The sequence below is a fragment of the Atta colombica genome, unplaced genomic scaffold (genome assembly GCF_001594045.1).
Source record: "Atta colombica isolate Treedump-2 unplaced genomic scaffold, Acol1.0 scaffold155, whole genome shotgun sequence".
Taxonomy (NCBI): Eukaryota; Metazoa; Arthropoda; class Insecta; order Hymenoptera; family Formicidae; genus Atta; species Atta colombica.
The window spans coordinates 3,317,833-3,334,049 of record NW_017259245.1 but is presented as its reverse complement, the minus strand read 5'-3'; the positions used below and the strand labels follow the sequence as shown (position 1 = coordinate 3,334,049).

The 16,217-nt window shown below is 34.9% G+C and overlaps 1 protein-coding gene across 2 annotated transcripts in view; it reads right to left on the bottom strand.

Annotated features, from left to right (window-relative positions):
- LOC108685599 (homeobox protein Hox-D9-like) overlaps window positions 1-3,476 on the bottom strand; it is a 7,017-nt gene extending 3,541 nt beyond the window's left edge. For both annotated transcript variants that reach the window (XM_018190462.1, XM_018190461.1), the window contains exon 1: window positions 2,252-3,476. In XM_018190462.1, the coding sequence (XP_018045951.1) occupies window positions 2,252-3,287 (1,036 nt within the window). In that variant the 5' untranslated portion in view covers window positions 3,288-3,476. The remainder of the gene's footprint in view (window positions 1-2,251) is intronic.
- Window positions 3,477-16,217: the final 12,741 nt, after the last annotated feature.

The window sequence follows — 16,217 nt, the reverse complement described above, 5'->3', positions numbered from 1 at the left end:
AAATTAAGTATATAAATCAAGAAATGAATAAATATTTTAACATTTTTTTAATGTAATCTATAATAAATTTAATATTATATTGTACTGAGCAATGGAAATACTTTATTAATTATATAACTTAATATTTAAGATACTAGATACCAAAAAATTGCCCTATTCCTAACTAACTTTTTATTCAATGATATAGTTTTATTTCAATGAATTAAAATGTTAAGTAAATACATTAGAATTTATATACACATAAGAATTTATATACATATTCTTTTAAATAAAAATTAGCAAATAAATTGCAAACTTCCATTTAAATTTTACTATTCGTACAAAACAGATAAAATACTTTATTTTATAGTAAAATCGATGGACTTGATAAAGCCATACTTTATGTTAAATTTATTCTGGCCTATGATGTAAGTGTGCATAATGATGACCGGTAGATCTCAAAGGCTTAATTAAGTGTGGATACCAATCCGCAGTAATAAATGATAGCTTGGAGAGTCCCATGTTCTTTCGATGAAGCGAAGATAATCTCACGGAAGAACTCGACTTGTGCCGGGGACATCTGGCCGATATTGTAATTCCTCGGAAATTACCTGGACTAATATGGGATGGTTCGGCGCGATACAGTGGAAGCGGTACACTCTCTGGTCTTCGAGCGAACGAGTAAAGATAATGGACCCGCCATCTATTGGGCTACGCTTAAACTATACGCGGGTGCGCGCTGGCGTTTCACTATTTCATATGTATGGCACGCTTGCACGCACACACATACACATACACATACACACACACACACACACACACACACAATCTCCCTTCCGTGCGCTTACGATTAAATCGCGGCTGATTACGTGAATTATCTCAGTTATCAAAGTGCCGTCAATGGCGCTCGTACGAGCAAGGTAACGATAAATTGCAACAACGAGTGTCGTGGCGCATGTTGCAAGCAAAACACAACGAAGCTTTTTGAGAAGGACACGACGAACGAATGCCAACGATCGATGAGACGCACCTTCCTCTTTATACGCTTGATATGAAATTCAAATATATCCACATAAATGAAAAGCTGACATTGCCATCGCGATATAATTATGTTGAATATAATTTACAATCTGTGATATATCGATTGTATCGCAATAAAAGACGCGTATCTATAAATTAATGTCATTTCTGCAGAGTATTTTATTATCATGATGATTTATATACCGTAATAAGTATTCCGAACAAATGTTAAAAAATAAGGAAGATTAATGGCTCATTTTACAAAGTATATATTTAATGTTTGCTAAAAAAGTATCTTTTATTCTAAGCGTCCATAACGATTATAAGTATATTCCTGAGGAAAGAACATTGCCAAGCAGCACAACGTATCGTACTAATCTTCCTGAAGAGAAACTTTAGTCGATGTAAAAAAAATTCTCGTTCGAAAGTAAAATAATGGGAAGACAGTCGCGACAATATAAGCGCGCGAAACAGCCGTTAGCCGGAAAGACTGAACGCCTGCACGGGTCATGGAACGGATCAGCTGATCGGAGGCGCGCGCCAGAGTTTACGAGTTACGGCCGCCAATAAACTCGCCGCCGTTCGTTGTTGCTCATGCGACGTTTCATGGGTTGCAGGGTCCCGAGAAAAGGACAGAGAAGGGAGGAAACACAAAAGAGAACGATGTGAATGAACGATTGTGGTCTTTACTTGTCGAATAAGTTCGTCAGGATCGTCCAGGAATACTCGAGACGCCCGTTTTAAGAAGTCACGTGTAATTAATGTAAATTACAGGCAATCCTTTTGTCGTAGCATATGTTACATATGTCTTTCTTCGTAACGTCTTCGTTTAGTTGTCAAGCTGTTTGTTCAATGCAGTTAATTGCTTTGATTTCACAGGTTTATTAATTTCAATGGACTTTCTGAACGTGACATTCGAAGAATGTTACAATCGATTCACGATACCTTTCTGTGAAAACGAAAAAATATCTAAAGTTTACAAACATCTTTTATAGAAGCGTTGACAATAGTTTAACACATTACGAAAACAATAGAAAAAAGACTCTAGTAAATCAATTTCTCTTCCACATTGTCTGATTATTCAAAACACAAATACAAATGTCAACAGAAAATTTTTCTGCGAAAATAATGTCATGATTAAATGTGAAAAGATGTTATATTTTACATATAAACGTAAAAGAAATTCGAGAGCAATTGTCACAAAAGAAAAAAAGAAAAAATTGTAATGTGATAAATCGGAGTAGATGCTTACCTGGAGGTGGGTAGGGACTCGAAGTAACAGGTTCGGGCGCTCCATAATTTCTCAGACCGCCGTATCCATCATGAGGAAAGGCACCTTCCGCAGCGACCATAGCGGCAGCAACCCTACCGCGGTCATCCGCCGCGGATGGCGCCAGATACGGTACCCCCGCCTGCGAATGAGGATGATGATGTCCAGTCGTGTCAACCGGATGGTGATGCCTCGCCGTCGTGTATGGCGCGTAATTGCACCAACTCTGAGAGAAGCTCTGATGGCAGGACGACACGGCCGGATCGGCGGCGCCGGTAGCTCCGGTGGTGGATCCGCCAGTAGTTGACGTCGTAGTTGCCGCGCCAGCCGAGTTGTAGGACTTGTAATCCGAGGTAGATCCAGCGGTACTGGCAGATCCAGCAGTAGCGGCTGCGGGTGACCAGAAAAGCCCAGCCTTCCGGTTGTCCCTAGAGGAACCGGAGGTCGAAGTGGGATCGGCCGCCAGGTTGTAATACGTGGGGGGATTGTTACCCCCGTAAGTCTGATGATGGTTCAACGATTCGCCCGCCGTGGACGAGTAATGAGAATCCTGGGGATGATGCGGACTATAACTCCAACCACCTTGGGAGCCCGCTGAATGAGAGTGCCGTATCACGCCTGCTGCGCCCGCACCACCTGGCGCGCCTGATGACTCCACGCAAGCTACTTCTCCGTAAGTGGTACCACCACCTCCTGGTGTCGCTGTTAATCTCTTGGCTGGTATATGGAGTGGTCCGGCTGCACTGTTGCTCGCTACCGAAGAAGCGCTTGGCGAGGTTGAACTGGCGCTTGCTGTAGGCGCCGGTGGCGCTGTCGTTGCCGATGATACCGGTGCACCAGGTGAAGTCGGTGTTGTCGCTTGATGAGAGCCCGGTGTTGAGGTTGTTTGTTGTTGAATCGATACGAGGGTCGAAGCTGTTGGTGGAACTGGCGGCGGGCTGTCCTCGTAGAGGGAACCGTTCATCATGGCCCACCAGGTCACCCCGGTGGAATTCCCCGCTCCGGTTGCTGTTCCCATCGGCGTGACGGAGCCAGGATGGCCCACGCCGGAGCCACATAGCGGCGCGGCGTGAACATTATCGTACAGCGTCGCCGTCGAGCAAGCCACGTGATCGGCGATGGTGCAGATGATGACGGTTTATTGCCGGTGTTATAACAATATTTATGTTGACGTCCGCGTCAATTAATGTAGATGATTTGTCCGTGACCGCCGTATGCGTTTAGTGAAATCACGAATTACGCGCGATAAATCAGCACAAAACGATCAGAGTTCACCCAAAATGTAAAAATTGTCGCATGGTCATCGTGATCAATGTAGTGATGAGCAAAGCGGTTATATGTAGATTAGTGATTGTCCCAGTATTCGCGAAACACCGATCGAACGAAAAATGTAACGTAGATCGCGAATTGGTCCAATAGAAAACACGACAAACGTGCGCGTGATGAAAGAGGATTTTCACCGAGAACCGAAGAACGGAGCGCTCATCGTGATCGAGCAGTCGTGTTGTCCGTGAATTCACGGAGTAAATAAAGAAAGCGCGTGCAGAAGGTAGCGGAGGTGCGAGGAGTGAGCGAAGGCGGGTGGGGATAGGGAAAATCGTGCGGGTATACGCGCGTCGTCCGATGACGGGGGTTGGTGGCGGGAGAGAGGGTGTACAGCGCCGCAGCAGACAGGTGGAGGGGTAGATAAACGGAACAGAGAGAAACGAAGAGAGGCACGGGCAGCGCGAAGGATAGACGGAGGCGCGATAAAGTGCTTGGCAAATCCTCGGACGAGAGGTCCACACGCGGCGATGATAATCACGACGTCGACGATGATGACGATGTTGACGATGTCAGATAAGATAATCGATGTGACAGCAGTGAGTGACCCACGTGCGAATGTCGTCAATTGTAGAGTCGATTAATAATTCGTCCAGATATTATGCGGTCGTCCAATCGGCCGATCCAACGATGCAGGATGAGGGAAACGAAAACAAAATGACACAGCGCGATTTAGTGCATCGTTCGGACCGCGATAATTTCGGAGCAGCGATTGCGCTCGATCGCTACTCGTTAAAAGGGAAAACGTTGTAAAACTAGTGCGTAATTTAATGCGAACACCAGCTATGACACTTGGCAATCCGTCGATCTTCGGTGGGTTAATTCACTGCGCGACTAACTGCGCTATGATCGTCCCGTGGTCTACCATATACAAGCCACACGTCGCCTCGTCTCTATCATCAGCGAATATCGTCAACCCCATCATTACGAAAGAGTTCCGAGCGCGATTCATCAAACGTTTTGCTTGCGCGTAGAACGTTCGCAATCTATGCAATCACGAAACTCACAAACGGCAAAAATTCAAAGAGTCTGGAGTCGTCACGAAGAGGGAGAAGTTTCCAGATCAGAGCAGAATCCCTTTATTTCTCTCGTTTTTTATCTTCAAATCAATCAGATCAGAATCACCTCTTGGTATTGAGCGTAATGTGATCGAAGAACTCTTGGCAGGTAGTAGAACGCTTCTTCAATTCCGAGGATCGTGCGTCAATATACACACACACGATGCTCACACACATATAAAATAATCCCCCTTTCTTCTTGCTGGCCTCGCTGAGCCGAACTGAGCGTCAACTGAGAGCTCTGCCTGCGACTTGGAGCCGAACGGGCCAAAAGTGACGCGAGCGCGATCTCTCGGATCGTTTGGCAAGCGAAGCCCGGACGGACTCGTTGTCTCCCACCCTCTTCTCACGACCGCTTCTCGCTCTCGCGCGCGTTTCTTGGCGTTCTCCCCCCTTCCCCCTACCACGCGCGCTCTAATCTGCTTTTCTTCCTCTTCTCCACCGTCGCAGGCCAGCAAGCACGATATACCAACTATCTTACGGAGAGACTGCTTTTCTTGCCTTTCGACGAGTGTTATGAACTACCCAATTTCAATATCACTGTTTTTTTCTCGAGAACACAGGCGAATAAAAAAAAAGATGTAAAGATTACAAACGAAGACTAGATGACGAAACGACAGTAGTTACACTTACAGTACTTAACAAGAAATTGTATTTGGCTGAATACCATTTTACTGATAGGGTCTTCTGTTAATAAATATACTACTGAATTAAGAGATTTAAATTCTTTTTCTTTTTTATTCATATTTTGTAATTCAAAAATGTAGAATTAATAGTTTTTTTTTTTAATTATATATATAATAGAACTTGTGTCTATTATATATAAAGTGACAAGAGTTTAATCAAAATTTCAATCAAATTTAAAAATTAAATTTTTTTGTACTTCATTACAAAGAGGATCTACTTAGTCATAATTAATATCTATAAATATAATACATTTTAAAAGTATAGTTACGTAATGATTCTTATCTTCGAATGTAATATATTCTAACGAGTCTATTCTTGTATTAGTAATATTTCTTTCTAATAATAGTAATAAATAATAGTCGACCTTGTTTTGCTGGTATCTTTATGGCTATAATTTGGTCACGGTTATAATTATATTTAACGGTTTCATTTTACGGTTATCATTATATATTAGCGTTCGCAGGTGTAATTATATTTATCAGAGACTGGTTCGTTCATTTCAGATAGCTAAGCTTCTTCAGATAGCTAATCTTTCTGTTATTTATATTATGTGCTATTTTAATTACAGCTTTTTGTCTCCTTAACTCTATAAGCGCATAACATCTATCTTTCCTTTCAATTTCTTCAATTTCTTTGCTATTATAATTATAAATTTTCAATTATCATTTTTAACGAATAAGCTGTCGAAACTCATTAAGAATGTTTTTTCATTCAAACTTCTCGCGTCTTTCTTTCCACGAAACGTCACGTGGTTAGTGAAATGCCCTCATGGATCACGCCTAACAGCAGCCGCAGTCAACTTTGATAGTGTGTACGTGCATGTACACGCAGTGCGAGCAATACGTCATGGCAGTATTGCAGTCTAAATCTCGGTACTTTTATGGGCAGTAAAGTAAAACGGTCTGACAACAACTCCGGTAGCACACACGCTTTCCATCTGTTTGTCCATCAATGTCGTATGTCATCAGACTGTGTTACTCATGGCAGAATCATGTCTTAATGATCACGTATTAGTAATCAGAAATGCAAAAGTCTTTAAGAATTCCGCAATGATTTTAAAATTAACGAAAAATTTTTATAACAAAGTTTCTTAATTTGGATAAATTTAAATCTTACCGCTTTTCACGTGATTATAAAAAAAATTTATTATTAAATAATAAATAAAATCATACGTGTAATATTTAATAAATTTAAAATCATATATGTAATATTTAATAAATATAATTAAATTAATAACTTGGAAGGTTATGGAGCGAAATCAATCTTATTATTGCTTTAAATAAAACTATTTCGGTATTAATAAAAAATAAATTAAATGTTGCAGATTTAAATTTAGCCTAAACTAAAATATGAAGTTTAAAATATATTTTTTATTCAAACAAAAAAGAATAACTCTTTTAAATATTTTTTTTACTAATAAACATAAACAATCCATTTGTATTTTGTTTTCAAAAATGCCTTTAAAAGATGTGTCTAGTGAATATTAAGATTTCTATGATGTTTAATGTACCTGGTATATAATGAATGGAATCTAATATGACGGCGAGACGAAAATGGGGTCGATTAGTCTGTCAGCGGCGAACCAGACACTAGGACGATTTCGAATCGCGATCGTGTCAGTACACGTGTACTAAGTAGGAAACACAACTCGCGCTTGAATACGAGTGTAATAAATCGTGCGGGAGGCGCGAGCCACCCGACGTTTGTTGTACAGGCGACGCGATCATGAATGGACTTTATAGCAGCCCGCCCATTTATAGGTAGTATGCGCGCGGTTTAGTAGCTATGGGCTTAGTGTGACGCGGTTGTATACAATCCTCTGTTTACTGCAAGTACGTACCTAGGAAATGGATAGGTTTATGGCCAGATTTTCATTCGGGCTTTCGAAGCTGATCATTCACTAAATTAATAGGAATTAACCTGCATATTGTATTGCATTGATACGAAAAGAAATGCATTGCCTTGTTATAAACAATTTTTATATTTGGTATATGCTTGTTACTGACTGATTGCCAAGTGCCGTATAGTATTCTTGATACACTTATTCAAATTTAATATTTCATATAGCGCAAATTATAGTAGATATTATGTTCTATTTAATTTTAATCAAATTAGTATCGTGGAAAATAAAATTCTAAATACAAATTAAAATTAATGTGTAACTCACCTTGTATACCGGGCAGTGTTCCGGGGAACACGCGGGAAAGCCTGTAATAGTAAACAGATTGCGAATTTTATTTGCAAAATTTGTATCGCTTCTTATATGTAAAAAATGTATAATAAAAGATCAAGACAAAAATATTGTAAATATGCCTTTTTACAAAATTATAAATAATTCAATATTGCTCCAAGTATATAAATGAACGCTAATAATGTAAAGCTACATATAACAATTTGGAAAAGACGTACCTGCTGCTCAGCTCGAACGGATGAAACGTCTTCTCCACGGCGCCGTACACTTTGAGGCCTTTTATTTACAAGTTCAAAAGGAAAAATGTCAGCCTGTAAAAAAACCGGAAGCGCAAATTAAATGTCTGTTGGTTAACAATTGTCCTTCATAACGGATCATGTTACCATGAGTTTTATATAGCTTTTAGTAGTTTCTATCACGGCAGGTATAAAGATCTCTACCTTGTACCATTAATGTGACGCCATTCCATAACGAAACCATTCCATAACGAAACTTTGCTCTACCTTTACATTCGGAGACTTAGCTTTATCGAACCATTTAAAAACGCTCATTACTTATCTTATAGTAAAATAAATGATATTCAATTACAAAACAACTTGATATTTCAGAATACTTCTTTATCTGTCTGAAACTCATAGTTTTAAACGTGAAAAATTCAACTTATTCATATGTGCAATAAATATTTATTAACGCAATACTTCATTTTAACTGCAATATTTAGTGAATAAATATATTACGAGCGTCATGAAATTAAAACCTTCACGCAAAGAAACGAACATTACAATTAATTGGTCGCTGTGATTTCTTTAACATAGAAAATTTTATTTGTATTTGTGAGTTTTGATCTATCATAAGGGATTTGAATGCTAAAGTTTAAAAATAGAAAAGAGAAAATATTCTCTGAAAGAATTTATCGAATTTAAATTCCTCGAGATAGAATTTATTATCGAAGGAATGAAAGTTGAATAGGAAGAGATGGTTACCTAATATGGAAAAGACATTATCTCGAAATTGTACGCATAATAATTGATGAAAATTCAACAAACTTAAATTAAATCTGCTTTTTGGTCTTATATTTAATATATTATTATAAATTAAGTTCGATATTTCAATTTTACGAGACTTTCATTTCTTTGTGCTAACATAAAATAACATTTTGCGTTCAATCCCATTTAATTTATTAAAAAATTTATAATATTAATTTATAATATTAATTTATAATATTAAATGTTACTATCGTATATGTTTAAATATTAAATTTTTGACAAAACTATTTTTAAAAACTGTGTTTAAAAATGTATTTATATCAAAACGTCTCTCGTCTAATAAAGACTGTTTAGCGTCTCTCTAAATGTCACAATCGAGCAAAAAGTTTTCCTGGTCAAGGGAGAAATAATATCGGTGAAATGTGGGCAGGACGTGCTACGTAGATGGGGATATTACTTTTAAGGTTGAACAATAAGGGGACGGCGGAAAGTCGAAAAACGCGTTTGACAAACTCTGCCTGTGCAAATCCGAGGAGATTGGTCGAGGGCGCAGAACAATCGGAGAGAGAGACACGAGAAAGCTCTCGGTTCCCTTCCTTTCGTTACCAAGGGGATGACGTTACTAGAATGCTCACACTAACGGACTCACACACATGGTCATTCGCGTAAAACATTTGGGAGAACTGGTCCACTCAGAAATCCATTGGTCAAGAAAGAAGAGAAAATAGAAAAGATGGAAGAACTAATCCATTTATCACCCAATATTATTCAACTTCTTTTAAGCTGCCCTTAAAATCAAATCTAAACATGTATGATTCTCTGCAATTATATACTATTTTGAATGGATTATATGAAACAATTTTTCAACAAAAATCAAATATTATAAATAAAAAAAAATTAGATTATCAATAAATAAGATCTTAATACACTTATATAAAAAAATTAATATAAATTAAATTTTTTCGAAAATGAAATTAACTTCGTAATAAACTCTAAGCGTTAGTTATTGTACGCTCCATGATTTGTGTATTACAAATAAATATCTTTAATGAGATTCTCTACACAGACAAAGAAAGTAATTTAAGAAGTTCATATATTTTCCATTACTTTGTTATGCGACTAACACAGTAATGCACTATGTGAGACATCTCTTCACAATCTTTATTATCTCTAGCACCTTTTATTTCTCTTTCCATTCATAGTTTCAAGTTGAAATGAATTTTATTATATCCATAGTTCAACGTTTAAGCAACCGTCAATCGTTTTCTATATTTCAATATTATTCGATATTTCTCTTCATTTTTTAAATTTTAATTTAAAAAGACATCATTTAAAATAAAAAAATTGTAAATGCAAATAAAGAAATTTCTTTTGAGTAAATATTTAATTAAAAAAATTTTTTTAATATTTCAACTTTTTGATTTTTTAGAAAAAGCCAGCGGAAATTAATGGAAATTTTTTTTACGCATAACAAAAATTTCTTTTGCTTTTTCTCTCTTGCCTTGTCTCTCATTATGTTGACAGACGGTAACCCTAAACATAACGTAACGAAAGATTTAATTCCTTCGAGATGATTAAAAAAATTCAACCCTTCTACATAATAAAGAAATCTTAATTCCCATCGGACGACAAAATTGAAATATAGTGTTTAGGGTACTGTGTTATTTTGAGAACAATTCGTCGGGAGCTAAAAAAGTAATGTAGAATAATAAAGTAAATAACAATAGTTCACTAAATCATAATTTTACTCTTCATTTAAGTGCATATTATTTTATTACATGTATCCAAGCAGTGTATTCGAAATGGAAAGATTTCAATCTAATTAAGACATATGTCGTTTCGTACATTGAATATATCTTTTAAGTGCGGACGTTGAAAATACGTCCGGTGTGCGAAGTTGCTCGCAGGGATCGCAGAGTACAGGGGGTTGAAAGCGAAATATCGGGTCTCTCATAACCGTGTGATGCAACGCGTGCCAATTTCAGCGGGGCGTCGAGACGCCTTTCGGCGCTTCAATGCTGTCAGCACCGGGACGCCCTCTCGTTTCGGAGGCAGACGCTATGGCCGGACGACCAATCCTGATCAACGGTTCGTGGAGTGTTTCCAATATGGCAGTAGCGTGCGCCCAGTGGGAACGTGAACTGTTGTACTATGTCTGATGAAAGCGACAAGTAGAATCTTTTTTTGACAAGACCACTATATTAATTTCCATTTCCAATTTGTCATTTGCAATATCAATTAATCAATTCCAATATATCTTAGTAAAAATGTCTAAATTCCTGTGGCGTTTTCAAGATGAATGGCACGTACTGATTTTATTATTTATCACAAACATTCACGTTTCGACTATTAAAATGCAAATTATTGTATATTCTCTTTAACTTCATTAATAATGTATTATGTTATACAATTGCATACACAAATTTCACGTTAGATCTATAACTCTCAAGCAATCGCAGTTAATTCAAGTTCTAGTCATGTGGCCTTTTTTGTTAACTTGAGCTATAGCCACTTTACTTCGTCGTACATCTATACATAACACAGATCTACAAGTGGAGCAACATTATATTATTAATCATAAGCGCCAGGATTTTTTATTGGAATAAGAATAGAGAAGGAGCAAAAAGGATGCAAAGGATAACATAGTAACATAAAGGGGAAAGTTTAAAAAGGCTTGTAGACGGTGGTGAACTCGAACACGTAGGCAACGTGAGTGTATGGCGCCTCGGTATTGAGTCAAGAATGGGCTAGCTAGACCATTTCGTGTTCCTGGGGTTGCGTTGTCATGGGAACTTGGTCCTCATCAGGCAAAATTTCTTAGAATTTTTTTTCTTTCTTTCGTTTCTGTTGCTCTTCCATGCGGATCTATCGTCACTCCTTTACATATTCCGCATATCGCCCTAATGCTTTGCATCGTTTTACCTGAGAAATGTGCACGCATCTATCGATGCGCGTTTTGCATCTAAAAGATCCCGACATTTCATGCATTAATATTGTGAAAGTGCTTGAGCATAAGATTTCATTATTAGAATTATAAAATAATTGAGTCTGTAATTCATTAAGTAAATTATTTTCGAAATATTTTATCTTTTTATTTTTTTAAATCAATTATTTACACAAAAAAATCTTATCAGTTTTATATTAAATATATCTTGTACAATAACAATTACTATTACATGCAAAAATAATTGATACAAAATAGAAAAAAAGCAATTGTAAATAAAAGTAATATTATTGAACTTGCAGTTAATACTTAATTAGATGTTAATCGATTTTCAACATATCCAGCTGTAATAAAGTAAGTAAAGCGATATAGTGTGTCAGAGACATTTTCCTAGCGTTAAGTACTCGAAGAGATTGGGGCCGCATGGAAGCGGTGCTATAGATAGAAAGCTATCCGGCAACCACGCCTCGCGAGAGATATCCAGATGCCAAGGCATTAGCCTCATCCCCAATTCCCCGTCCATGATTTTACCCCGGTCGACTCTACCTTATCTCTCAGTTCATTTTGAATATATTACGGTACAATGATACTCACGGTTTCTGTACAATTTAGGATATTGTATGTGCACTCCCATATAAGCATATATATATATACAGATACTTAAGGGACTAAATGTAATTTCGTGACTTTTATTTGCTCCAAAGAGTTCCAGATTCCTTGTTATATCCGAGATAACAAATCACTATTCTGAGATTAACATGGTGCGAGTTTTCATTTTATAATTTTGATCGCCATACAAAGTATTCAATGTATCGCAAAGAAGACCATTAAAAAATGATACAATACAATATAAAAAGATTCAAGCTACTATAATATTTTGAGCGATTCACTTAAGAGAAAGTTGTGAATAATACTTGTAATTTATATTTACCTACGAATCTAAATACCTATTATAAAAATAAAATAATTGTATAAATATAACGACCCTCACAAATTCTCCATCATTTAAAGTTATGTAAAATTATTTCAAATACACAAATTGTAATAGATCATTATTGTGCAAATTTAACAAGAAAAAAATTGCTTAATAAAAGAAAGAATTAATTGTTCGTGGAAGTTACAAAATCCTAATGTGAATTCATGCATCCTGCATAATTATACATTTCTGGATAATTTTAAATAAATTGTGTATATTTCCAATTTAAATATCGTTGAAATTAATTATAATTATATAATTATTGAGATTAATTTCAATGACCAATGAATTTTCCAATTAACAATTTCTGATTCCATTAAGTGTAGCAATATAATTTATAATGAAACAGTTAAAGTGGATGTTTTCGAAATTAAGTACTCGACTAAAAACTTTTCTAGATTTTTTTTTAAATTCCTTTTCTTCCTGTTCTCCTTTTTTTCTATGATATTATGTCAGTCTTTTTTTGACCCAAACTGCACTAAGCTATAACGAAAATATGCAGGCATAGAAAAGAAAGCATACCAGAGAACGTTAATGATTCATACGTTTTTCCAATTGCTTGTTCTCTGCTAACTTTATGGCTACGGTTGTTGTCTTCAACCTTTTGATCGATTTGACAATTTTACATTTGATTTATGACCTAACGAGTGTAATACCATTGAAATAAGAAAAAAAGGGTTAGAATGGAAACATTTGGTTGGATAAACCTGGTTCAAACTTACAAAAAACATGTCGCATTCCGTGTATGTCATTATTTATCCAAGTGGCAAGGTTCCATAAATAATTCAACTAAAATAATACGATTACAAGCACGATCTCTCCTTAAAATTCAGTCTCGGCTTTCACCGATGGCGGTGAAATGCTATAACTGTCGCTAGATCATGCGCGGGACAGACATGGGAACGCATATAAACCCAACGAAACTTTTTTTTTCATTTTTAATAGTGGAATGAAACAAAAATATCTTACAATATAAGAATAATAAATAAATAATAAATTCTCGAGCATTGATAATTATTTAATTAATTTAATTAGATTAATAAGATATACACTAAAAGAAAAGATTGGTTATTGCAGCTATATAAAAATGCTATGCCATATTTTACTATCTAAATTGTTGCAACAACCAATCTTTTTTTTCAATATATAAATTACAGATTATTCACAGCTGAAATTACTTTTGTTATTTTAAATGTTATAGAAATAATGTAAATAATTATAACACGATGCTATTATAAAATTAATATAGTGTATATTAGAAAGTAATAAAAAAAATAGTATATTAAAGTTACAAATAAATGTATTTTAAATTAAATTACAATATAATGTATGTATAGCGAAAAATTATTTGGAAAGACTTTTTAGTGGAATAAACAATTGAAAAAATTCCAGGACAAGAAAAAAATTCATTATATTAATAATTTTGAAGCAAATATTCTTCGAGGACAATATGTATTCTTATTGCATATGCGAATGTATCCATATTTTGCTGAATCTTCACAAGAGCGGATACTGAATATATTTACTTATATTAATGCATATATACGTCCGCAAACACGCTATAACTTATATATATATATATATACATGTATAAGATATATTTTACATAGACGGGCGTCAGATCCCAAGATAACAGGGGGCAGACCCTGATAAAATTGACATCGTGATTTACATGCAGCGGATGGAAAAAGCAACGTAAAAATTTACAAAAATAATGTTTTCCTTTAATATTTCAATATTAATAATTATAATTAATTTATAATTTTATGAGTTTACATTTATAAATTCAATAATTGCTGCACATATCTTCGAAAGAGTGACATTTATTAATAAACATTATTATTAACAATTATTACCAATCGTTATCTAGCAAAGTATGTGTACATGTTTTATATTTTGTATTGTGATATCTGTAAATTTCTTTATGCGTTGTCAAAAACACAAAATTACATCCAGGAATATTATAAGTTGGAAAACAGTTTTTGCGAACGATTCGACCCAAAATTCAATGAAAATTCTTTTCAGGTTTGCTAAGCAAGTTTTTCATACAAAGTGAAAGTAGCAACCAGTTCAGTAACCGAACATCCCTTTTTCGAGAAGCAGTCTATACTTGGCCTTCAAAAGAAAACATTAGTCCAACTGATTCACAACATTTTTGATGAAAATATAAATTTATTTTAAATATATATTATATTTTTCAAAGTTTTTTGTGTATTTGGTTACATTACAAAATTGGATTGTATATTTCTCACAGAAATAAAGGAGAGAAATAGAAGTAAGTAATTTGTTTCATTTAAGATATAATGAAAATTTATTAGCTGAATATAGCATAGCATTTTTAATTGGTGGCAGCAGTTAATTTTTAATTGTTTAGCCTACATCGAAATGCTATACTGATATTGCGGATAGGTTAATGCAATTAAAAATCGATTATTGCAGCCAATTAAAAATACTCTGTCATATTTTATCATTTAGTCTGTTGCTGGAGCCAATCTTTTTTTTCAGTGTAGTGTAATCAAAAGTATTATATTTGTCTATTAGAAACGTTAATTGCACTTTATTCATATCATTTAAAGATTAATTTTCCTTTCCTCTATTTATTAAAGAAGTTAACTAACTATATATATATATATATATATATATATATGTGTATTTTTATATTATATTTCTTTTACAATAAATTATATTTACAATAATTAAATATTCTTGGTGCACATAAAAATATAATATAATTTCAAGCCTCTTAATTTTGTTCACAAAAAATACAAAATTCTCAAACAAGTGAAAAATATTGATAGAGTGCATCATCGCTGTTAATTCTGGATCAAAATTTGCTTTGCTTATAACAGGCATTCAAACTGATTCAATTTGAACTACCTATACCTGTCGAGGTACATACATGACTCAGTGGCCAAATCTGCGGTCCATAAAAATAGTTACAATGTTCTACCGACGCGTATGATGAAAGAGATCCGTGACGAGTCGGCACGAGCCTCTAGCGCAGCTGTGAGAAATGCACACCTATAGGTACTAAGCATCGACGGGCCGCGCGCGACCATAAAATGATCGTAAAAACTTAATTTTACGAGAGACATAATATATTTGCCACCACCATCGCCATCACCAACTACATCGGCATCGTCGAAGAAACGGTTGCAAAGCACGGGGCAAAATTTTGTAAATGTATACTAACTACGCACGAGACATCGTGCCAAATGATCATCAGAAGAACGTTTGTATGGAGAAGATTTTCCTGCTCTGCTTCTTTTTTGCGACATAAAGAAGACAAGATTCTGAGGATTTTTATCATTGAACGAGGTAAAATCAAAAGAGCTATGAAGTATATACTATACATTTAATTATTTAATCAATCTACAATATTAATCAAAATATTAATCAATCTATAATTCAAAAAATAAGTATTTAATTATTATAATAATTGAAGAAAATTCTTCGAACTTGAAAATTTGATATATTAATATTTCAGACATACATTAATGAAAAACATACAAAAAAATTGAGACGTGCCATGGCAAAATGTAAATGCGAAAATTATACAAATGCATTTTATTGTATAAATGGATGTAAGTGATTTATCACATATTAATATGTGTTCTATCACATATTAATATTTACTATTGGAAAGTGCTGTTAACAGAGAAAAATGAGTAGTATAACTCAAAACATTGTAAGTCTATTGTGCAATTGGTAATTTTATTTTGATTTATAACCACAAAAAATATTTTTTAAATATATAATTACAATATAAAATTTATAATATAT